The sequence below is a fragment of the Eublepharis macularius genome, chromosome 2 (genome assembly GCF_028583425.1).
Source record: "Eublepharis macularius isolate TG4126 chromosome 2, MPM_Emac_v1.0, whole genome shotgun sequence".
NCBI lineage: Eukaryota > Metazoa > Chordata > Lepidosauria > Squamata > Eublepharidae > Eublepharis > Eublepharis macularius.
The window spans coordinates 148,831,625-148,856,098 of record NC_072791.1 but is presented as its reverse complement, the minus strand read 5'-3'; the positions used below and the strand labels follow the sequence as shown (position 1 = coordinate 148,856,098).

The window sequence follows — 24,474 nt, the reverse complement described above, 5'->3', positions numbered from 1 at the left end:
TCTTCCTCGTATACGCTATCAGCCATCTCTGCAATAGGCTTGGAATGTCACTGACATAGCTGGAAGCCTGGGAAGGTTCACCAATAGGAGAAGAATTGTAAACGAGTCATGTTTTCTTACCTTCCATTTTGTTGCAGCAAGGAAAATACAAAAGTGGATTGGGCATACAGGTGTCATCTGCCATACAGATGTTTGGGAGGAATTCTAAGCTGGATGCTGGAATAATGTCTGTAAGGAGAGAGTGATAAATAAATTGGGTTAATTACTGGGATAGGTTGTTAGAGTTCCTGCCTGAGTATCTCATACAATCATAGGGTTGGAAGGGATCTCTAGGGTCATCTAGTCCAACCCCCTGCACAAAGCAGGAAATTCACAACTACCTCCCCTCCCCACACCCCTAGTGACCCCAGAAGATGGCAAAACACCATCAGGATCCCTAGTTAAACTGGTCTGGGGAAATTTGCTACCTGACCCCAAGGTGGCGATTGGCCTTACCCTGGGCATGTAAGAAGGGGCCACAAGAACTAAGCACTGATGTAACCCTTCCTGTCCTCCCTCTTATGATCTGCCTAGGTTCACAGAATAAGCATTGCTGTCAGATAGCCATCCAACCTTTGCTTAAAAACCTCCAAAGGAGGAGAGCCCACCACCTCCTGAGGAAGCCTGCTCCACTGAGGGACTGCTGTAAGTGTCAGGGAGTTCTTCCTAATGTTTAGCCAAAAACTTTTGATTTAATTTCAATCCATTGGTTCTGGTCCGAACTTCTGGGGCAGCAGAAGACAACTCTGCACCATCCTCTATATGACAGCCCTTCAGATACTTGAAGAAAGTTATCATAGCATCGCTCAGTCATCTCTTGTCCAGGGTAAACATACCAAGCTCCTTCAACTTTTCCTCATAGGACTTGATCTCCAGAAGACCCCTCACCATCTTTGTTACCCTCTTCTGGATATGTTCCAACTTGTCTATATTCTTCTGAAATTGTGGTACCCAAAACTGAACAGAATACTCTTATCTACTCTAACCAGAGCAGAGTAAAGCGATACCATCGCTTCACGTGGTCTGGACACTGTACTTCTGTTGATACAGCCCCAAATCACATTTGCCTTTTTGGCTACCACGTTACACTGCTGACTCATGTTCAGTGTATGGTCGTCTAGATCCTTTTTGCACATACTACTACCAAAACAAGTCTCCCCCATCCTATAATTATGCCTTTGATTTTTCTTACCTAAATGCGCAGAACTTTGCATTTATCTGTTAAAATTCATTTTATTTGGTTTAGCCCAGTTTTCCAGCCTGTCAAGATAATTCTGTATCCTGACTCTGTCTTCTACCGTATTTGTTACCCCTCCGAATTTAATATCATCTGCAAATCTAGTAAGCATTCCCTCTATTCCTTCATCCAAATAATTTATATCAAAATAATCACCTCCCTAAAATCATTTAAATCAAAATCATCACCTCCTTCATCCAAATCGTCACCTCCCTAAACATTGCCACCAGGGCGAGACCTTCAACACTTGGCTGTTTTTAACATACTGGCCACTTTTCATTTGCTACCACCTTGTTTTATTTTTTTTCCATCACAGAGCACTTCAGCTCAGCAAGGCAAGCAGACAGACTGTCTCATGTTGTGTATTTTCTTCTTTCTGCTTGGTATTCCTTGAAGCTGAGATTTTAGATATTTGCTCTGCCACATGTACACAGAATGGATACTTTTAAAAGAATCAAAGTACCTTTTTTGGTTGCCTCGTGATCAGCAACAACATCAACTCTTCTTAGTATGCTTTGCCATCTTTTTCACTTTCCCAGATATTTTTAATTCCACAGGGTCTTGTCTGGTCTTTAGGCTGTATTCTCTGGTCTTTTGAAATGGTAATGGCTGTAATGATATCTTCATGTCTAATAATGCTTACTTTGTAGTGTTATGATACCTGGTCAGCAAGAAAAGATGGAACTGATTGCCAGATTGATACAGGTTGCCTTAGTCTAATGGCAAAAGATTCCATCTCTTCCCTTTTATTTATCTGTTTGTTTAGTTTATGACATTTATATCCCTCCTTCCCTGCACACAGGCTCAGGGCAGCTCACAACAGTGTTTGAATACAGGGTTTAAAATATACACCTAGTACCACAATAAAACACATAAAACCAATCAAATACAGGCTGAGCTATGACCATAAACTGCAGATAGTGAAAAGATGGAACAGTCACGCTCCAGGCAGCACAGCAGGGGCATGGACAATCAGAGGGGGTCATCATCGAGCCTCAGCCATAGCATGGCAGAACGTCTCTGTTTTACAGGCCCTGTGGAACTTTAACAGATTCTGCAGGACCTGGTTCTCCATTGGGAGAGAGTTCCACCAGGCCGATGCCGGTGCTGAAAAAGCCATGGCCCTAATCGAGGACAGACAAATGTCCCTCGGGCCATGGACTACCAGTAGCTGCTTGTCAGCTGAGTGCATGGCTCTCTGGGGGACATATTGGGAGAGGTGGCCCCACAAGTATGTTAATTAAGGAACGTAAATGTCAAAACCAAAACCTTGGACTGGATCTGGAATTCAACCAGGAGCCAGTGCAACTGGCATAGCATTAGATGGATGTGTGTCCTGAATGGTGTCCCCCGTAAGGACCTGTGCTTCTGTGTTCTGGATCAGTTGCAATTTCCAGGTCAGGCCCAAGGGGAGCCCTGCATAGAGCAAGTTACAGTAGTCCAACCTGGAGGTAACTTTTGCATGGATCACCATGACTAAGTCATGGGACGAGAGATAGGGGGCAAGAGAGTTTCAGGAGGGTAGCCATGTTGGTCTGCAGTCGAAGAGCAAGATTCGAGTTCAGTAGTATCTTAAAGACAAAGTTTCCCAGAGTATAAGCTTTCAGGAGTCAAACTCCATTTGTCAAATACCAGGTAGCTGACAGAGGAAGCTTGATTCTCAAAAGCTTATACCCTAGAAATTTTGTTAGTCTTTAAGGTGCTACTGTACTAGAATCTTGCTCTTTTTTTCCAGGAGACTTTCTCTCCTTAACTCATATGAAGACTTTTCCATATACTGTGTAATCTCTTCGGTGTGCTAAGTGTTTTCTTGCATGGCTGTTAGTATTTCCTGATGCTGCTGTTCAGAATACACTGAAGTTTGAGTCATTCTCCTTTCCTCCAGCTGCCACCCTTTCATTCTTGAAATGATTTTCGTTAGCTGGCCTGGTGCCTGTAGGCTAGGTTTGTTGAATCAATTTTGAGTTGCTACTACAGTCTCTCCTTCGCCTTGTATTAGAGATTAAACTTGTGCTCCCACTGACCCATAAACACAAGGAAGAGCAAAAATGGCCTTTGCCTCCTTATGGATATTTTGGTAATAAGATCTGAGTAGGAGAGAATACATGGGGAGGGATGCCTCACACGCCTTTATCTTATTAGACTTCCTTGGTGGGTTCAGAGCATGCTATCATTTACTTGGCTTGCTCCATATATCGTTCTATTCAGGTGGTCAAGCATTTCTCTTCCTGGCTTTGTGCTTCTGTGGCCTAAATCCATCTGTTGATCATGACTGCTCTGATTGGGGAAAGAGGGACAGATGCTGTCCTAAATCTGGGATTAAACTACCAGCAGCAAAGGAGATTAGGGTATTACACCGGCGCCTTCAAGAGGGAAGCCTGCTGGGTCCTGAAGTCAGGCTTTTCTATGGAAGCAATTCCTGAATCCCTCCTATCGTCTTAATATTTTCTGATTTCTAGTTACAACTTGTGTTTTTTTATTTTTTAGTCATGTGACTATTTGCCCTGGCACAAGAGACTGCAGTATCCCCTAATGATAGCAACTATGAGCCTAGTATTTCCCCAAAATTTGAATTTTACCCAAAGGCAGAAATACAAGTGTCATGTCTGAGCCCCATCCATGCCAGTTTTGATTCTGTTCTGCTGAACACAATGTATCTTGCTATGGCTCAATATCACTTTGCTAGTGTCATAACTGTTCGTTTCTCAGGCTTTCACAGGTGTTTATCTGTTGGACTGTAACAGCTTCCAGTGTTTATGACCTTGTGCTCATTCCCAGACAGTGCTGTGTCTTGCTTCCTAGTAGCTCAACGTGATATCACAAATATGTGAAACGTTCTCACACCAGGAGAGTGCCAAAGTATTGTTTACAGTTGGGAGGGGGGAGAAAGGAGTAAACTAGAATGTTTAAAAGATAAGTTTCTCTCACATAATGTCATTCCTGTCAACTTCTACTCTTGCTGCTTAGATGTCTACCTTGCTTCTAAGCAGCCCTATGGACCTGTATATAGAAATGATCTGATTGCTGCATAAAAGCCATTTGACCAAGCACTTGTGTCTTGCTGCAGTGGTCCAGAGATCTGTCTGCTGTATCCTGTCATCCATAGCCTGACAACAAGTTTGTTTTTAAAAAAACCAAGATGCAGTTTGATAGCATCATATTAAATATGTAGCATAAGGTATGTCTATAATATTAACAGGCTGCTCTTCTCTAGGCCACAAAATTAACATCTTTTACAGATGTTAAAGTTAATCTTTTGGTCTGAGCAGCACCTTTATAAGGTGGCCATTTGGGGTACATAGCTGCTCAGTTGCATGGGTGAGTTGTCCCCTCATCTGAACCACAGTCATTCACTATGCTCAGATAACCTTGCTTTGAGCCTGCCTGGAGTACTGAAAGTCATGGTCGAATTGTACTTATTACGATTCCATAGTCATCCTCTGTAATTCCCATGTGTAGTTGCTTGAAGTGATTGTGTGTATATGTTTGAGTAGCTAATGAGAAAGGCACTGACAAGTGGCCATATGTGGCTGAAGCAATATAGCATGATGTGGTTGTCATACCCCTGACAGTATGGTGAGTCTAGAGCATTCAGTTCTGGTACATTCCATGCTGGCAGGACAGGCCCACTTCATGATCAACACTGCTTTTTCTTGGTCAGGGCAACATTGGGTTGTACAAGGTGTACTGCCTTACTACAGTTGGCTACAGGAATAGTAATATAATAATAACAACATTTGATTTATATACCACCCTTCAGGACGACTTAACACCCACTCAGCAGTTTACAAAGTGTGTCATTATTATCCCCACAACAAAACACCCTGTGAAGTGGGTAGGGCTGAGAGAGCTCCTAGACGCTGTGGCTGACCCAAGGTCACCCAGCTGGCTTCAAGTGGAGGAGTGGCGAATCAAACCCAGTTCTCCAGATTAGAGTCCTGTGCTCTTAACTAGGGGTGTGCACTTCAGGTTTCCGATTAGGAAAAAATGCCTGAATTGGACCCGATCTGCAAAGATTCGGGTTTTCCAAACCTGGCCCCAATTTAGAACATGCGAATCAAAGCTTCTTGAAGCTATTTGGGTCACTTCGGGAAGCTTTGGGGCCCTTTCGGGTCACTTTGGGAAGCTTTGGGGCCCTTCAGCTGGCCCCACAGGCCAGCTGAAGTTTAAAGGACCTTCTGGGTCTGCTGGAGGGGGGAGTTTAAAGGGGAAAATGTCCCCTGCGCCTTTTGCAAACGGCGCAGGGAGCCTTTGCTTTAAACTCAACCCCCCCTCCCTCCAGCTGGCTGGAAAGGGGCAGAGTTTAAAGGGTAGAAGGCTCCCCGCGCCATTTGTAAATGGAGCGGGGAGCGTTTTACCTTTTAAACTCTTCCCCCCTCCCTCCACCCAGCAGCGAACGAGGTGGAGGAGGCCCTTCATGCCCCTCAAATGTCCACCATGGCAGCCATTTGAGGGGCAGGAAGGGCTGGAGGGGGTGGCTCCAGCCTACCCCACTGCCCAGCTGGCTGCTACGGCCCACATGCAGCAGCATGTCAACAGGGCCGCCGCCGTCCTCCCGCCGCCCAGTTGATCAGACTCCCCTCTCCCTGCCGGCCAGGTATGGGGGGGTGGGGGGTTTGCTCCCTCTCACTTCAGTACTTACAGAGCATATCGAAGCGAGCCAAATACCAGATTCTGGTAATTCCAGATTTTTTCCCCCGCTTCGGGTAAACCCAGACTAGCTTGAGGAGTACCTGCCCTATCCATTGCTTGGTCCTTCTGCTCTACAGGAAGAAGTTGAGGGAAACTGTGGGACTACCAGTTGTCAGCATGAAAGACAAAAGTATGTGGGACTCAGTTGCATATATCATGTTCAAAAAACGTTGAGTATTTTCTGGAGATGGAGGTGACATTATCTGTCTAACATAGTGCTTTTTTACCATACTGTCAGTGGAGGCCATGATGTATATTGTCATCCCGTTTCCCCCTTTTATGTGTACTACCTGAGCCACTGAAGGCCTTATGTGAGGCCGCTGTATCATACTTTAGCATGATTTATCATCTGACCCGTCATGTCATGGTGATACACCATGACTAACTACTGCAGGGCTGTGGTCATATTGGCATTCATAGCTCAAGCTACATCCAGCCACTTCAGTAATGCTTTCTGCCCTTGCCCTAATTTGTGGGTGGGAAGAAAAATATAAAAAGGGGTGGAAGAATTATGGATGTACATACTTTAACCTGGTATCTAATTCAAAGCCAGGTATAATTGCATTAGCATTGAACATTAAGGAATTTTAGTGTAATATAATCTGTCAGGCCTTAGGGATAGGACTACAAGCAGTAGTGAAAGCGTGACTTTATGAAGTTTGTGCACTACCATAATCATCGCAACTTATTTTTAAAAAAAATTAGCCTTGATACAGCATGAGTACCTGGGTACTAAATCTGGTTTGTATGACTGCCTGAGAGATCTTGTGATATGGATGTGTTTAGGAGTCTAAAAATGTACTAAGGAGCTCTGCTACCAAAATAAATACTCTATTTTAAAAAATAAAATATTGAATAAATTGAAATTGTTTTCACAAAAGCTGAGTTTAATGGATTGCCCAGAGTGATTGGGATAGTAGGGAGGCTACAAATGGGATGCAAGACAGCTTTAAGTGTTGGTTGCAAGATGGAGTAAAGAAGGAAGCTGAGCTTTAAGCATGCATGGAAAACATTGTTTGTAATTAATAGATGGTTCATTCAGTCTGTTATCAGATAAACTCTTAAGGTGCTACTGGGCCCCACTCTTCTACTGCAGACCAACATGGCTACCCACCTGAAACAATTAAAAATATGAACATTGCAATACATGAGGAAATTTTTTTTGAAAAAAAGGAAGAGCAAAAGTTAGTCTCAGAGAGGGTAGTCAGTCACATGTTCTGCAACTGGAAATAGATAATAGAATAAAATACTGTACTTCAAAGTGTGGCTACTTATATTTTATTTAAACATTACTATTTTCACTCTATTTTTCCCTAGAAAGCCCTTGTTTGCTTAATGGGTAAAACCTTATTTCCATATAGTATCCAATCAAGAAGAGCAGCAAGGAAAGAGCATATACCCATTTCTTTTTTTTTTTTAATAAAATTTTTATTGGAATTAGAATAAAATAATTTCACATTACAATCAATTCCCGTTTCCCAATTTCTAACCCCCTCCCTTTCCCCCCTTTTCTTTTGACTTCCAACAGTTTTCCAACCCTTTGTCCCTTTTCTCTTACTCATTTTAAATTCATCTATCTAACAAACATATACTTTCCCTTTGATCTAAGCAATAATTCTTTAACTATTTTTTATTACTCTATACCTTATCTTGGAATCCTTTCTTCCATATTAGACAAACAATTTGTCGCTTTTTAACATAATTTCATAGTTTCCTGGTTTCAAGTATTTCTGTAAACCATATACCATATAAACCCTATAACCCATACATTTATATAAGTCAACCAATTTAACTTATATTCCGTATATTACTTTGTATAACTATCCTCAAAGGTTATCAATCAATTTAATCCATATATTTCTTCACGTAGGTTCATTCAGTTTAACATGTTACACGTTTATACCAGAAACGATGTTAATTAGTCGGTCCTTATAATTATTTTCTATCCATTTTCTATATATTTTTCTATATATAACATTCTAACAAAATAGCTGCTTAGACATTTTCATTTCTCTCTCTACCCCCGGTAAAGTCACCCCCCTCTACATTTTGTCATATTTCAGTAGTTCTCAAACTGCCACAGTTCTCTTCCCACCTCCCATTTCTTCAACACATATTGCTTCAGCTTCTCCCAGTCTGTGTTGAACTGTCCTGGGTCCAGATTTCTCAGTTTTCTTGTCATTTTGTCCATTTCGGCCATATACAGCAATTTGTAAGTCCAATCCTCAATAGTTGGTACTTCTTGTACTTTCCATTTTTGCGCATACAAAAGTCTGGCCGCTGCTGTCATGTAAAATAGCAATGTTCTATGTTGGGCTGGAATGTTCTCCATTCCCAAGTTCAGTAGCAGGAGTTCTGGGTTCTTATTGATTTGAAATTGTAAAATCTCACTTATTACTTTTATTATTTCTCCCCAGTACTGCCTAGCTACCTCACACGTCCACCACATATGATACAGAGAGCCCTCATGTTTTTTACATTTCCAGCATTTATTAGAAATGTTTAGATTCCCTAGCGCAATCTTCTTTGGTGTCATGTACCAACGATAGATCATTTTGTAAATGTTCTCTTTGATATTAGTACACGTTGTGATCTTCATTGTGTTTTTCCACAAGTGTTCCCATGCCTCCATTGTTATTTCTTTATTAAAGTTTATGGCCCACTTCACCATTTGTACTTTAACTATTTCATCTTCAGTATACCATTTCAACAGTACTTGGTATACCTTGGAGATTTCCTTCTTATCCTCTTTTAAAAGTGTCTGCTCTAGTTCCGAATTCTCTGTTCTTATGCCTCCCTTTGCACAGTCCGAGTTGTAGAGATCTCTGATCTGCCTATACTGGAACCAATCATAGTTAGGTGATAACTCGTCCTGTGTCTTTATTTTAAGTTTGAAAGATTCTATTTGAGTTATCTCCTTATACGTTAAACACTGTTGCTCAGTATAGACAGCTCTCGGATCTATTACTTCATACGGAACTACCCACATGGGGGTTCCTTCTTGTAGGAAGTCTCTATACTTCTTCCAGGTTGCGTATAGGCTTTTCCGTATGTAATGATGTAGGAACATAGAGTTCACTTTTACTTTGTCGTACCATAGGTATGCATGCCATCCGAATATTTTTTTGTATCCCTCTAGGGCCAATAATTTCTTATTCTTCAACGTCATCCAATCTTTCAGCCACACTAGGCAAATTGCGTCATAATAAAGTCTTAGATTGGGCAGTTGCATTCCGCCTCTTTGCTTTGCATCTTGTAAAACTTTCATTTTCACTCGAGGCTTCTTGCCTGCCCAAACAAAATCTGATATTTTCCTCTGCCATTTTTCAAACTGCTTAGAGTCTCGGATAATTGGTATTGTCTGTAACAAAAACATTACTCTTGGTAACACATTCATCTTAACTGCTGCAATTCTTCCCAACCATGACAAATTCAATCTATTCCATTTGATCAAATCTTGCTCAATCTGAGTCCATAATTTTTCATAGTTATTTTTGAATAGATCTATATTCTTTGCAGTCAGTTCAATTCCCAAATATTTCACCTTGGTTGTTACTTCACAGTCCGTTATTTCCATTAACAGCTGTTGTTTTTGCTTAGTCATATTTTTACATAATATCTTTGACTTCTTTTTGTTAATATAGAACCCTGCCAAATCTCCGAACTCTTTGATCTTCTCTATCACTTTTGGCATATTCTCCGTTGGATCTTCCACAATTAACATTATGTCGTCCGCAAATGCTCTAACTTTATAGGAAAAGTCCTTTATTTTTATTCCGCGGATTTCTTCATCTTGTCGTATTTGTATCATCAGTATCTCCAGTACCAAAATGAATAACAGCGGAGACAACGGGCAACCTTGTCTTGTTCCTTTACTTATAGTCAGTTTCTTGGTAGTCTCATCGTTCACCACAATTGCTGCATTCTGGTCTCTGTAAATTTCTTTAACTGCTCTTATGAATTTTTCTCCCATTTGTAGCTTTTCCATGGTGGCAAACATAAAGTCCCAGTTCAAATTGTTAAACGCTTTTTCTGCATCGACAAAGAAGAAACCAACCTCTTTGTCACAACGCTTATCATAATACTCAATAGCATTGATCACTGTCCTTAAATTGTCTCTGATTTGTCTGCCAGGTAAAAAACCTGCTTGTTCCTCCTCAATAATTTCCGAAAGCCATCCCTTCACTCTCTCTGCCAGTATCTTCGCAAAGATTTTATAGTCATTGTTAAGTAAGGATATAGGCCTGTAGTTTTTCACATTAGTTAGGTCTTGGCCCTCTTTAGGGATCAGTGAAATGTTGGCTTCCTTCCAGGTATCTGGAATCTGCTGATCCTTTAATACTCCATTGATCACTTCTTTTAGGAATGGTACCAGTTCATTGGCCATTGTCTTATAAAATTTAGCTGTAAGTCCATCTGGCCCTGGTGCCTTTCCCAAATTTGTTGATTGTATTGCCATTTTTATTTCCTCATCCGTTACTTCATTGTTCAATCTCTCTCTCCACGCTTCCGAAATTACTGGGAGCTTCATTTTCTCCAAATATGTCGCTATTGATTCTTTATTGACCTCTTTCTTATTATACAATTTAGCATAAAATTTATAGAAGGCTCTACTAATGGATGTCTGTTCCAAATACGTTTTGTTATCTTCACATATTTTGTTTATTATTTTCTTTTCCTTTCTCTTTTTCAATTGCCATGCCAAATATTTCCCAGGTTTGTTTGCACCTTCAAATCCTTTTTGATTCAGTCTTTTGAGATTCCACTCCAATTCTTTATTATTCATTGCTGTCAACTGTTCTTGTAATATTTTAATGTCCTGGTAAATTTTCTTTTTCCCTGGTCTCTTCTTTAACTGTATTTCTTTGGCTTTTATTTTTTCCATAATCTCCTGCCTCTTCTCCTCTTTCTTTTTTCTGGCTCTTCCGTTTAAATCCATTAGTATGCCCCTAATTACCGCCTTGTAGGTATCCCAAACCTTGTTGGTTGGTACTTCTTTATTCATGTTGTATTGTATGAAGAATTTTGTCTCTCTTCTCAGCATCTCCATATTCTCTCCCTCTTGAAGTAAGTCCTCATTTATTCTCCATCCTTTCCTTTTGCTCCTTCTCCCCAATTTCCACATAATTGGATTATGATCTGAGCCTACCATCGGCATTATTTCCACTTCCTTAGTCCATAACGCTAAGTCTTTTGAGGCCCAGATCATATCAATTCTCGATAGTGTAAAGTGTCTTGCGGAGTAAAACGTAAATTGTCTGCTTTTCGGGTTTTGTCTTCTCCATACATCTTCTAAGGTTTCCTGTTGTATCAGTTCAAAAAACAACTTTGGTAGCAATCCTCTTTTCTTTTGTGCAGTTGATGATTTTTTGTCTAAATCCAGATTTGTCACTCCATTGAAGTCTCCAGCAAGTATTATCTGATCATATGAAAGTTCATCTAATTGCTTCCTTAAGTCCTCAAAGAAGCTTTCTTTTGCTCCATTAGGTGCATAAATTCCAACTACCAGCACTCTCTTTAAATTCCATACACATTCCACTGCTATAAATCTGGCTTCCACATCTTTCATTACAAACTTTGGCTGCAGCTCCTCTTTAATATAAAGCACTACTCCTCTTTTTTTCTTATTGGAGGCCGCTGCAAAATCATTGCCCAATTTTTTTGATTTTAAATACTTTACATCTTGTTTTCGAATATGGGTCTCTTGCAAACAAACAATATCACATTTTTGTTTTAATAGCCAGTGAAAGATGCTTTTTCTCTTATTCGGTGAGTTAAGTCCATTTACATTCCAAGATATAACTTTACACTCCATACTCATAATCTTGTTGCTGGTAAGTCCTTTTCATTGTCTCTTATAAATCGCTCCATCTCTCGTTCCGATCTGATGCGTCTTTTGGCCCCTCCAAATTCAAAGGACACTCCTTCTGGTAATTCCCATCTGTACCTGATTTTCATGTCCTTCAAAATCTGAGTTAACGCCTTATATTTTTTCCGGTCCAGTAACACCGATCTGGGTATTTCCTTCATAATGATAATCGTCTTGCCGTCAATCTCCAATGGATCTTGAAACTGTTTAGTCACAATCTTCTCTTTCATATTTCGGGTCGTAAATTGCACAATCACATCTCTTGGTAGTTTCCTCTGGGTCGCAATTCTTGAATTTACACGATATGCCACGTCCAGGATAGCCACAACTTCCTCCTCCTCCTTCCCCAGGTATTCAGCTAACACCTCGTCATCTGTTCTTGCGCTGTTTTTCCTTCCACTTCTGGCAAACCGCGAAATCTTAGCTGCTTCTCCATATGTTTGCTTTCCGCAACCGCCATTCTCCCCTTCATCAGCCTCATCTCTGTTTGTTGCGTGTCAGTTAAATTCTCCACTGCGCCTTCTACTGCTTTAACTCTCTGCTGTGTTCCTTGCAGTTCATTTTGCATTATTTCCATACCTTTCTTTACTTCTGACAGCTCACTTTTCACTGTCTGTTTAACCTCTTTAATCAGCTCCGGTTTAATGTCCTTAAGCTCTTTGATCACTTCTAAGAGTTTTTTATCTAGATTCTCTATTGCTGATTGCCACTCTTTTTTCGACATCGTGGGGCTTGCCTTGGCTCGCTCCCACGAGTCCGCCCTCTTCCTTAACTCCGTGGCGTGAAATTAAGCGTCTTTTTATTTTTTAATTTAAATGTCCCAGTCTTTTTTGCAAAGAAAAAACTTTTAAAGAATCCAAAATGTCGGGCGTCTTTTCTCTATGGTTCTTCTGTAGTTTTTGTAATTCAAGATGGCTTACTTCCTCTTCCGCTGAAGCCGCGGCTTTTCCCCTTTCAAAGATGGCGATTCCCTTCTTCCTGCCCTCCGGCAGGGGCCGCTTCTCTCCAGCAACTCTATTGTTATTACGTACTTCCTGTTTCCCGACTTCCCGCAGTAGCTCTCGCGATGGCAGAATTTTCTCACAGCTCCATAACCGCAAGTATTCAAAACAATAGTCCTAGTTCTTTAATAACTTCTTTAAACTTAGTCTTTTTTCTATTTCGACTCTTGCCGAGTCTTCTCCCCGTTATAATTAGCCTGTTGCAGTTTTAAAATCAACTTTTAATCTTCTTTACTTTTAACAATCTGTCCCGTATCAGGAGATAGTGATCTTTACCTTCCCATTCACTTTCCATGGGTTGTAATCACTGTTTCAATCTTCGTTTCTCCTCCACTCCTCTTTCCCCTGTTGAAGCTTGGGTACGTAGGTCTTATGCCAACCGCATTGGCCCCGAATCTGCCGCAGAGATCTTTGCCGACCTGTCACAGGGTGGGACCTCAAGGGTCGTGAGGGGGCCCGTCACGTAGAGCCCCCCCTCGCCCGAGATCAACGCGCCCTGAGGTCTTGAGCGTTCTTTGCCTGCTCTCCGCCTGAGAGCAGTCGGCCGCGGGCTATTTTGCCCCCGCCGGCCGGTTAAAACGGCAGTCCGGTCAGCTCCACAGTTGGAGCTGCGTCAGACCTCCATAAATCCCAAACCGGAAGCCGGCTTCAAGTGGAGGAGTGGCGAATCAAACCCAGTTCTCCAGATTAGAGTCCTGTGCTCTTAACTAGGGGTGTGCACTTCAGGTTTCCGATTAGGAAAAAATGCCTGAATTGGACCCGATCTGCAAAGATTCGGGTTTTCCAAACCTGGCCCCAATTTAGAACATGCGAATCAAAGCTTCTTGAAGCTATTTGGGTCACTTCGGGAAGCTTTGGGGCCCTTTCGGGTCACTTTGGGAAGCTTTGGGGCCCTTCAGCTGGCCCCACAGGCCAGCTGAAGTTTAAAGGACCTTCTGGGTCTGCTGGAGGGGGGAGTTTAAAGGGGAAAATGTCCCCTGCGCCTTTTGCAAACGGCGCAGGGAGCCTTTGCTTTAAACTCAACCCCCCCTCCCTCCAGCTGGCTGGAAAGGGGCAGAGTTTAAAGGGTAGAAGGCTCCCCGCGCCATTTGTAAATGGAGCGGGGAGCGTTTTACCTTTTAAACTCTTCCCCCCTCCCTCCACCCAGCAGCGAACGAGGTGGAGGAGGCCCTTCATGCCCCTCAAATGTCCACCATGGCAGCCATTTGAGGGGCAGGAAGGGCTGGAGGGGGTGGCTCCAGCCTACCCCACTGCCCAGCTGGCTGCTACGGCCCACATGCAGCAGCATGTCAACAGGGCCGCCGCCGTCCTCCCGCCGCCCAGTTGATCAGACTCCCCTCTCCCTGCCGGCCAGGTATGGGGGGGGTGGGGGGTTTGCTCCCTCTCACTTCAGTACTTACAGAGCATATCGAAGCGAGCCAAATACCAGATTCTGGTAATTCCAGATTTTTCCCCCCGCTTCGGGTAAACCCAGACTAGCTTGAGGAGTACCTGCCCTATCCATTGCTTGGTCCTTCTGCTCTACAGGAAGAAGTTGAGGGAAACTGTGGGACTACCAGTTGTCAGCATGAAAGACAAAAGTATGTGGGACTCAGTTGCATATATCATGTTCAAAAAACGTTGAGTATTTTCTGGAGATGGAGGTGACATTATCTGTCTAACATAGTGCTTTTTTACCATACTGTCAGTGGAGGCCATGATGTATATTGTCATCCCGTTTCCCCCTTTGCTGTGTACTACCTGAGCCACTGAAGGCCTTATGTGAGGCCGCTGTATCATACTTTAGCATGATTTATCATCTGACCCGTCATGTCATGGTGATACACCATGACTAACTACTGCAGGGCTGTGGTCATATTGGCATTCATAGCTCAAGCTACATCCAGCCACTTCAGTAATGCTTTCTGCCCTTGCCCTAATTTGTGGGTGGGAAGAAAAATATAAAAAGGGGTGGAAGAATTATGGATGTACATACTTTAACCTGGTATCTAATTCAAAGCCAGGTATAATTGCATTAGCATTGAACATTAAGGAATTTTAGTGTAATATAATCTGTCAGGCCTTAGGGATAGGACTACAAGCAGTAGTGAAAGCGTGACTTTATGAAGTTTGTGCACTACCATAATCATCGCAACTTATTTTTAAAAAAAATTAGCCTTGATACAGCATGAGTACCTGGGTACTAAATCTGGTTTGTATGACTGCCTGAGAGATCTTGTGATATGGATGTGTTTAGGAGTCTAAAAATGTACTAAGGAGCTCTGCTACCAAAATAAATACTCTATTTTAAAAAATAAAATATTGAATAAATTGAAATTGTTTTCACAAAAGCTGAGTTTAATGGATTGCCCAGAGTGATTGGGATAGTAGGGAGGCTACAAATGGGATGCAAGACAGCTTTAAGTGTTGGTTGCAAGATGGAGTAAAGAAGGAAGCTGAGCTTTAAGCATGCATGGAAAACATTGTTTGTAATTAATAGATGGTTCATTCAGTCTGTTATCAGATAAACTCTTAAGGTGCTACTGGGCCCCACTCTTCTACTGCAGACCAACATGGCTACCCACCTGAAACAATTAAAAATATGAACATTGCAATACATGAGGAAATTTTTTTTGAAAAAAAGGAAGAGCAAAAGTTAGTCTCAGAGAGGGTAGTCAGTCACATGTTCTGCAACTGGAAATAGATAATAGAATAAAATACTGTACTTCAAAGTGTGGCTACTTATATTTTATTTAAACATTACTATTTTCACTCTATTTTTCCCTAGAAAGCCCTTGTTTGCTTAATGGGTAAAACCTTATTTCCATATAGTATCCAATCAAGAAGAGCAGCAAGGAAAGAGCATATACCCATTTCTGAAAGCGCCATGTTCCCTCTGCACATGGATGTGCGACGTTCCCATTTTGCATTAAACTTTTAAAAGCCCTTGAAGGAACATAGTCATGTGTGCTGCAGCTGTACTCGGTTTGGGCCTGCCGGTCTTGGTTGTCAGGGCAGTTATTTCTTGCCACTGCTGACTTACAGTGAAATCCTAAACAGATTTACTCCCGTCTAAGTCAATTGATTTCAATTGGCTTAGACTGGAGTAACTCATCTTAGGATTTCACTGTAAGAAACTAAGAAATGATAACATTGGGAAAAGTGAGGGTTACTTCTTTATATTTAATGTTAGTAAGTTCCCAGTATAGCATAGGTTTTCAAAAAACATATGGGTTTGAATTTTAATTGGTTTTGTACAATTTATAAATCAGAGCAAGCATCTGTTTGTTCTATTTTTACCTGAACTGATTTTAGCTAGAAAAGAAGTCTGCTGGAAATAGTAGTACATGAATGAACATGTAACTAAAAATTGCATTACAGTGTGTACTACAAGGAACAAAGTTAACAATTCACTGCTTGAATAAAAAGTGTTCAGGTTGGCATATACAGACTGCTGTATTGGTGTAATGACATGAGTGTTTGCAAGCATCATAACCCCATTTGAAATATCATACTAAAGCAGGAGGGATAAGTTGGTGCTGGCTGGGTTCGGAAGTGCTGTTAGAAAGTATATGATGCTTTTGCAGGAAAGGGTGAGAACTGTCTACCAGTGATGTGGGACGGAAAAATTTCTAGAATTTTTTCTGATGCTGTATTTTTATGGAAAAATTTCCAACTCACATAAGTAAATACAGCCTATTTATCTATAGTTGTCCAGGCTGTTGTGCTGCAAGTCAGTCACGTTGAAGAGAAAAAGTATAAAAATTGGATGGATGTTAGATGGGCAGAATGAAATGAATATGAAACATGGACAAACCCCCGTGCTTATACATGGTCCAGACTTGTATATGGTATATTGCCTTCTGTATATTTGTCAAGCACATTTACCACAGTGCTTGACTTTTTACATGACTTTTGGCTTCATCTAAAAATTAGTTGCTTCTGGTAAGAAATTCTTGATATAATGGGAAAATCAACTGGGTGCACTCTACAATGAGAAATATAACAGGGTATGCGCTACATTTTAGTCCTCTAGGGTGATCTTCATTGGTTATTTCATAGACTGAGGAAATATCTCTGAATGGGAATTAGTGATGTGTTTGTTATTTGCCTCTAAAATGTGTATTGCCTTGGGAAAAAAATAAGATTTTCCTTTGATAACTTGGTTTAGAAATGTTTGATCAGCTGCTTTCATATCTGAATTGGCATACTTCAAAAGGAAAAGTGATTCAGCTGACAGTTTCATAGAAAAAACATTTTACTTACTTTTGAAATATGAGATTTCAAGCCAATATTCAGTCATTTGGTTTTTATAATTATGAAGAATACTACATGGGGGGGGGGATGCTTTAAAGACATAGACTCTGTAAGAGCTTTGTACAACAAAGGACTGCAACATTGTTTGTATTTATTCTATATTGCTAGTTTTGTATGTCTATCTTTAAAAAAGTATAGTACTAACATGCAGCATACCCACTGTTACTTTCACAGAAGCATGCCAGCACATATTGTTCTCTGCAGTCACAGTGATATATCAGGGTACCCTTGGTTCTAGTAGTATCTGATTATTCTCAGCTTACCTGTACTGTACATGCAAAACAAGATAATCAAAGCCATGCTGAGATACAGTTGTAAATAGCCAACAGTTGTAAATAGATATATTGGCTATTTACAGATATATTGGCTATTTACAGTTGTAAATAGCCAATATAGCACGTATAATTACAAGGTTACATAATCAAAAATTAAGGACCCATACATAGCCTTAGTTTTCTAATGTTTACTGTGCTTCTGTACAAACATGGATATGAAGCTACTGTATATAGAACCACTTACATTAATGAACCTTCTTGAATCCATTTTTTATCTCGCTACATTCATATCTTTAAGGCATAGTCCAAATATAATTTGTTTTATAATACTTTATTGTAAATCAATTTGAGTACCTTGTGGCTGAAAAGTAGTATGGAATTATTTTTAGTAGTGAGTTCCACTGAACATATCAGAAATTGGAACTCTGGGGTTTACTTATTTTTTTCTTCTACATGTTAATCCAGAATATAGCGCACACAGGATCTCTTCTTGCTTTTACTATTTTAGACTAGAATCCAATTAATCTGTAAGCATTGAAAATGTGAAGCAGTGTATCCTGCTACAGTCCTGAATGAATGTTTAGTATATGTTGAATATTTCCTGTAAGGCGTAGATGCAGGTATACTCCTTTCCCTTTTCATGTTGGGTTTGAAGCATTATCACATTTGATCTCATCAAATCCAATATAATCACTTGCAATCAAGCGTTGTATATATTCATTACATCTGTCAGCCCTTAAATCCTCCCACCTCAGCTGTATTCCATTTTTTACCGTAGGTGTAGAGAGCTTTTGTATCTGCTGCCCGATCAATGATAAGCTCGCTCTGAAACTCTATTATTGGTTTCAGTGCAGTAAGTAAACATTTTGGTTTATCTGACTTGGTTCTGAAGTGGTTTTTATAGTGTCTTTTGTCCCTTCCCTTGTCTATAGTAAGTACAACTGGTTTAATAGGGGATGTTTCTTCTTCATTTGAACTGTCTAGTCAGACAGGCTTGACTTGTTTCTCTTCTTCCTTACTACATCACATCCTCCTGACAAGTTGAGTAACAATAGTTGCTTGTCATTTGTCCAAAACTGTTAAGCATTTAAAAAGCATGTATATATGCTTATGTAGTATCTAGGTTAGCAGATACTGCTTACTGGTGGCATTTTTTTATTTACATAATTACTTTCAGCGGTAATTTGTGCATATCATAATGTATGTCCTGACTTCAGAAAACTGTTCTTGATTAAAACTAGCAACTCTGTGCAATTAATACCAATGTCAAAAGTTTCATCATGTATTATGTATACATCATACTTCCTGAGTTTTCAAAGTACATTATTTCAATAATACCTAAAATAACCTGTAACATAGGCCAGTATCTTTATACAGTATCCTTATACTTGGGGGGGGGGCGGAAATGGTGGCTTGCCAAAGGCCATTTAATAAGTTTATGGCTGGGATGACTTGAGCCAAATATTTCCCCATTCTCTACATGAGCTCTTGCTTAAACCACCCCCACCTTTTACAGGGACAAAATTGGTTCATAGAAATGTGGGGGAAAGTTATTAATGATATCTGTATGCTATTGTACTGTTGCTGTTAATGAGTTTGTCTAGGAATGCTAATTGGTTTGGGAAAAGTTTAGATTTTAATTTCCTGAACAACTAGGAACTTGAAATATTTAGCCCTTAGTAAAGTTGGCATCAAGAAACTGGAACTAACTTTTTCTGACTTTCTGTGAACAAATCTCACTCTGTGCCTATTTTCTTCCCTTTCCTGAATATAAAATCTAGGAAAAGGGGTAAAATGACCTTTCTGTTTGTTGCACGGTATGCGCATGTGTGAGCATGCTAAAGCTGCTTACAGCACTGGACAGGAGAGCATTTGATTTGAGACATTTAACAGGTGCTAAAGTTGCCACATTCTGTACATTGTGGAGAACAGAAAATGTCATTCTTTTCTGAATGTTATGATTAGAATCTACTGAATGTTTTGCTTGTATATTACCAAACAGGAGCCTCTTGTATGTATAGTTTGGCCGTCAGGCAGTGCGTGATTGTGGCAGGAGTGGAGTACAAACAGACAGCACTTCAGATAATATCTGCTCTCTGTAGTCTTCCAAAGAATGAAAGTGCATTTCTGCTGAGAGATCATTGTAGCCAGCCATCTTCCAAGAAAGCTGAATTCAGGAGGAGTCTCAGATGCTGGGGATATTTTACACATTAGAGAATTAGTGTTATAGGTAAAGGTAGACCCTTGTGCAAGCACCAAGTCATTACTGACCCATGGGCGGACATCGCATCATGACGTTTTCTTGGAAGACTTTTTGCAGGGTGGTTTGCCATGGCCTTCCCCAGTCATCTACACTTTACCCCCAGGAAACTGGGTACTCGTTTTACCGACTTCAGGAGGATGGAAGGCTGAGTCAACCCTGAGCCAGCTACCTGAACCCAGCTTCCACCAGGATCAAACTCAGGCCGTGAGCAGAGCTTGGGCTGCTATACTGCAGCTTACCACTCTACGCCATGGGACTCTTAGTATTATATGGATATGAAATTATATATTTAAGCCTTTTAAAAATTGATTGTATCAGTGTGTGTGGAGCAGTGCTTCTATGCTGGTAGTGACTTTTGATAAACATATTCATAAGCTGCTTACTATAGGGCAGTCAGTATCTAGCCTGAGTAGTTCCCTGACTATGAACTGCCTTTTGTGAAAGTGTGTGAGTCATAGAACAAGGGTAAATTCTGAGATCCCTTTCTATTGAGCACCAAGGAAATTGTGTGTACTTAGAAGCTAGGTCAAAGTCTGTTTGCCCTTGCTATAGTGTATAGTGTTTCTACAGGGGCACAAAATCTCTTCATGCAAGAGAAGTGTGATAGTTTATGTGGGTCCTGAATATTGTGACCCAGAGCCTAATGTGTGCAATGCTTCCTGAAAAAACCTGAGCTGGCTCTCTGTACCCTATAGATTCCAATTGTCTTAAGAACCCCTGGCATGTTGTCCAAATAATGTGCTTATATTATGCTTCAGAATGTCTGTTGAAACAAACCAAATAGCAGGCAAGGCAGAGGAGTGTTTATTGCTGGTAGAGTAGATGTGGAAGACATATCCACCTATTTAGGGACATGTTCAATCAAGCCTCACCACTTCTCAGCTTGTACTTTGAAACATTGGACTACAGTGAGGACTCTTCGTACCCACATTCTCCTTCTTACTATTAGTCCAGGTTCTGCTATGTAGGACTTCTGTGAAAATAGCAACCATAAAGACAAGAAAGAGAGTAACTTTTTGTTCAAGGCAATAAGGGGATTGTTCTTTTTCTTTTCCATTTGTTGTTCTGCAGCTTTAGATAGGTGAAAAGATCTCAAACCTTTTATTGGAGGTTGAAGCAAAAAAATTGTCAGTACACTTCAAAAAGCTGCCAGGGCTGTCTTTACTTATCTCACCCCAACTCCCCCAATTTCTGTTTGTCCAGGTGCCCAGGGCTCAGCCTGCATATCTCTCCAATCATCCCCATTTACAATGCTGTGGTCTTCCTCTTTGTGCTGGCAAACTTCAGCATGGCCACCTTCATGGATCCAGGCATATTTCCTCGAGGTAAGAACTGTTCCTGCCTAGCAAATATCTTGCATGGCACTGATCTGAAAAGTTTTTAAGTGTTCACTGCTATTTCAAATCTTCACATTCAGGGCACTTTTGACACTTCTGATCAGTAGCTTTCTAGCCTTATTATATTACTTTGTGAAGCATTATGTGCTTAGCTGCTGCAGAATCCATGAATTGGTATTGTGGGTCTTAAGATTTTTAGTCTGAGTCCTTTCGCTCCATTCATCTACTAAGAAATAGGATGGAATATAGGAAGCCATTGCAATAATTTATTTCTTTAAAATGTATGTTCAATAACAATCAATAATAACAACAGTAGTTCTGTAATTGATTTGCCATACCAGCATGCTGAATCTGCTTAGTAGCACTGGATCTGAGTGTGTTTTTCTTTTCCAGCTGATGAAGATGAAGATAAGGAGGATGACTTCCGAGCTCCACTTTACAAGACAGTAGAGATAAAGGGAATCCAGGTGCGCATGAAATGGTGTGCAACATGCCGCTTCTACCGACCTCCACGCTGCTCCCATTGCAGTGTCTGTGACAACTGTGTGGAGGTGAGAAACTAGGAAGAGGTGGTCTAAAGTGACCTGAATTGGTTATTCTGCAGGGACTGAAGTATTTGAGGTGTTCTGTGCATTTTGAGATCAATTTTAGGGCAATAGATAAAGGCAAGTTCAAAATCTAGTTCTGAATGTTGTAATTTTTTAGCCAAAGTAGGGTCTGTCATCTGGTACTAGTCATGTAGTTCATAGTCATAAAATATACCATTTTATGATGGTAGGTCAGTAGGAGTAGTCCATAGAAAATTCAGTGTTTGTTCAGAGTACAGATATTGCATACTGTGCTTGCCAGTTCCGTATCACTACCACACATTACCATCCACCCATGATATCAGGCAGCTATTGATCAATGTAACCAATCCAGGCTACATTCAGGAATTAAAATGAATGCAGATCAGAGAACTTCTGCAGATGAGCTGTACCAAAGACATGGTGAATCGATGACAGAACTTAAAGGACAAGCAGAGCAAATAGCTCAAAGAGAATCAGACCAGGTCAGGTTACAAGTTGACCATATACTGTAGCTTGCATATGTGTGAGACATTGAAGAGAGCTAAGTAAGCAGCAAGTGGAAGCACGTGCACTGCAGAGAACATGAATGGCATGGGACGGAGGGCAGGTAGCAGCATAGGACACAGACATAGGGAGCACAGTGCAGAAGATGCAAGAGAATGGTCACAACATGCACCTGGGCATAGATCTCTCCCATTTACCAGCATGGTATGAAACTTGTACTTCATCAGCGGTCTTCCTGTGCAGTCCCACATGGGACTGCGCACGCGCAGGCCTGCCGATCTCGGAGATTTTTATAGCTCTGAGCCACTAGGGGGCGCCCCAGCCTCTCAGCGTGCATGCACGGCCGTCTTTTCCCGCCGAAAACGGCTTCTAAGAGGCGGGGCGCCCCCGACGTACCCTCAGTTCCTCTTTTGCCGCCGACTGAAGAGGTTCTTGTTGGCTCTGCTTCGGTACTTCATTGGAAGGAAAATGTCGGATAAAGCTCTTTTTAAGAGATGTGTTACCTGCGACCGTAAAATGACCAAGTCAGATGGTCATTCGGAGTGCCTCTACTGCCTGGGAGAGACACATAATCCGCAGGTCTGTAAACACTGCCGCACCTTCACCCCGAAGGCCAGGGCAGAACGCTCGGGGAGACTCCAGGCTTATTTGTGGCGGCGCACTATGGCTGCGACCGACCCTTCTGCTCAGGGCAAGTCACCTGCGCCCGAAAGAGCTTCTACCCCTGCTTCGAAGTCTTCTGAGAAGTCGTCACGTTCCCGACACTCCCCGACGTCTAGTCACCTGAGCCCGAGACAGATGGTTCGGAGCACTTCGACTCCAGCGTTTCTGGCCTCCTTGGATCCGATGTCGGAGTCGAGGCCAGCATCGGAACCTTCGGGCTCCAGAGCGAACGCCTCTCTGGGAAGAGAGGGCTCTTTAGCTCCATCGGAACCCGCATGGGCTCGGTGGACATCCCGCAGCGGCTCGGTGTTGGACCTTCCGCTAGTCTCGGATCCTACTCCTCCGGCTTCTGTCCCTGACAAGAAGAAGAAGAAGAAGAAGCACTTGTCATCCAAGTCTGACAAGCAAGTCTTGGAGAGTGTAATTACCCCTCAGCGGGTACAACAGCATCCCCTCGAACCCGACCCCCGTGGTTCCGGGGACGCGTCTTCTCCGAGAAGAACACCGGTGTCTGCCAGGTCTTGAGACTCTGACGTTATTATGGTGGAAAGACCTCCGACCCCCTTGGGGGTGCCCCATTCACCATCTCGTGGCTCCTGGTCCTCGCGATCTTCCCGGTCTGACAGAGGACGTTCGTCCAAATGTGACAGATACAGTCCTTACTCAACACGTCGTCATTATAGAGAGGGTTCCTTCGGTTCCGATCGTGAACCGAGACACCGTTCACGCTCTCCCTTCTTACCGGCTATGTCCATAGAGGGCTCCAAACGGACCCCGGCGTATTCGGACACCGAATATGATGACTGCCTTGCCTATGGCAGATATGACTCACCACCATCGGAGTCGCCTGATGGAACCATTGGCCCGTCGGAGGAAGCTTCTCCTACAGAAGACTTCCGCGCTTACAACAAATTGTTACAGAGAATGGCGAGAGCTCTTGAAATCGAAGTGGTCTCCTCGGAACTGCGCTCAAAAGACAAGATTTTGAAGCATATGTACTCGGGGTCGACCCCAACCATTGCCTTTCCTACGATTGAAGGCTTTGAAGAGCTGCTGTCTGGGCTTAACGTGAAACCCGCCTCGACCCCGGCAACTAACAAGAAGGTTGAAAAACTTTACTGGATCAAGGACGAACAGTGTCCTTTCTTATCCTTACATCCTCCTCCCTCTTCTCCGGTAACAGAGGATATGCAGGCAAAACCCAAGCAGGGATCCCTATCCGTTCCGTCCAACAAGGACAGTAGAAAGATTGACTCTTTGGCCAGGAAGGTCTATACATCTTCAGCTTTTGGCATTAAGATAGCCGATTATGCCGCTATGATGGCTGCCTATCAACTCCTACTTTCGACAAAGGTGGCTACGTTCGTCCCTCAGTTACCTGAAGACCAGCGAGTCTTCCTCCGAGTTATCCAAGAGGAAGCTGTCCGGTTGTCATGACACCAAATTACAGTTAGTCGAAATATGGCTGATTCGTCTGCTAGGGCACTATTATCTTCCCTAGTCCTGAGAAGGTTTGCCTGGCTGAGGACCACGGCTTTGCCTAATGAGATGCGTGCCAAGGTGGAGGACCTACCGTTTGAGGGTCAGAACCTGTTCTTGGACAAGACAGACGAGTACTTGTCGAAGAAACGTAAAGACAGGCTTACGGCGCGCTCGTATGGCATCACACAGCAGCAGCACCAACCTGGTCGCCCGCAATACAAGCCGTATCCCAGGTATCGTCAACACC

General features: G+C 42.0%; 1 protein-coding gene across 1 annotated transcript in view; it reads left to right on the top strand.

Moving 5' to 3' along the window:
• ZDHHC5 (zinc finger DHHC-type palmitoyltransferase 5) overlaps positions 1-24,474 on the top strand; it is a 93,799-nt gene that overhangs the window by 52,152 nt on the left and 17,173 nt on the right. Inside the window, exons 3-4 of the mRNA XM_054971517.1 lie at positions 20,876-20,997; positions 21,403-21,560. Coding sequence (XP_054827492.1) covers positions 20,876-20,997; positions 21,403-21,560 — 280 coding nt within the window. The remainder of the gene's footprint in view (positions 1-20,875; positions 20,998-21,402; positions 21,561-24,474) is intronic.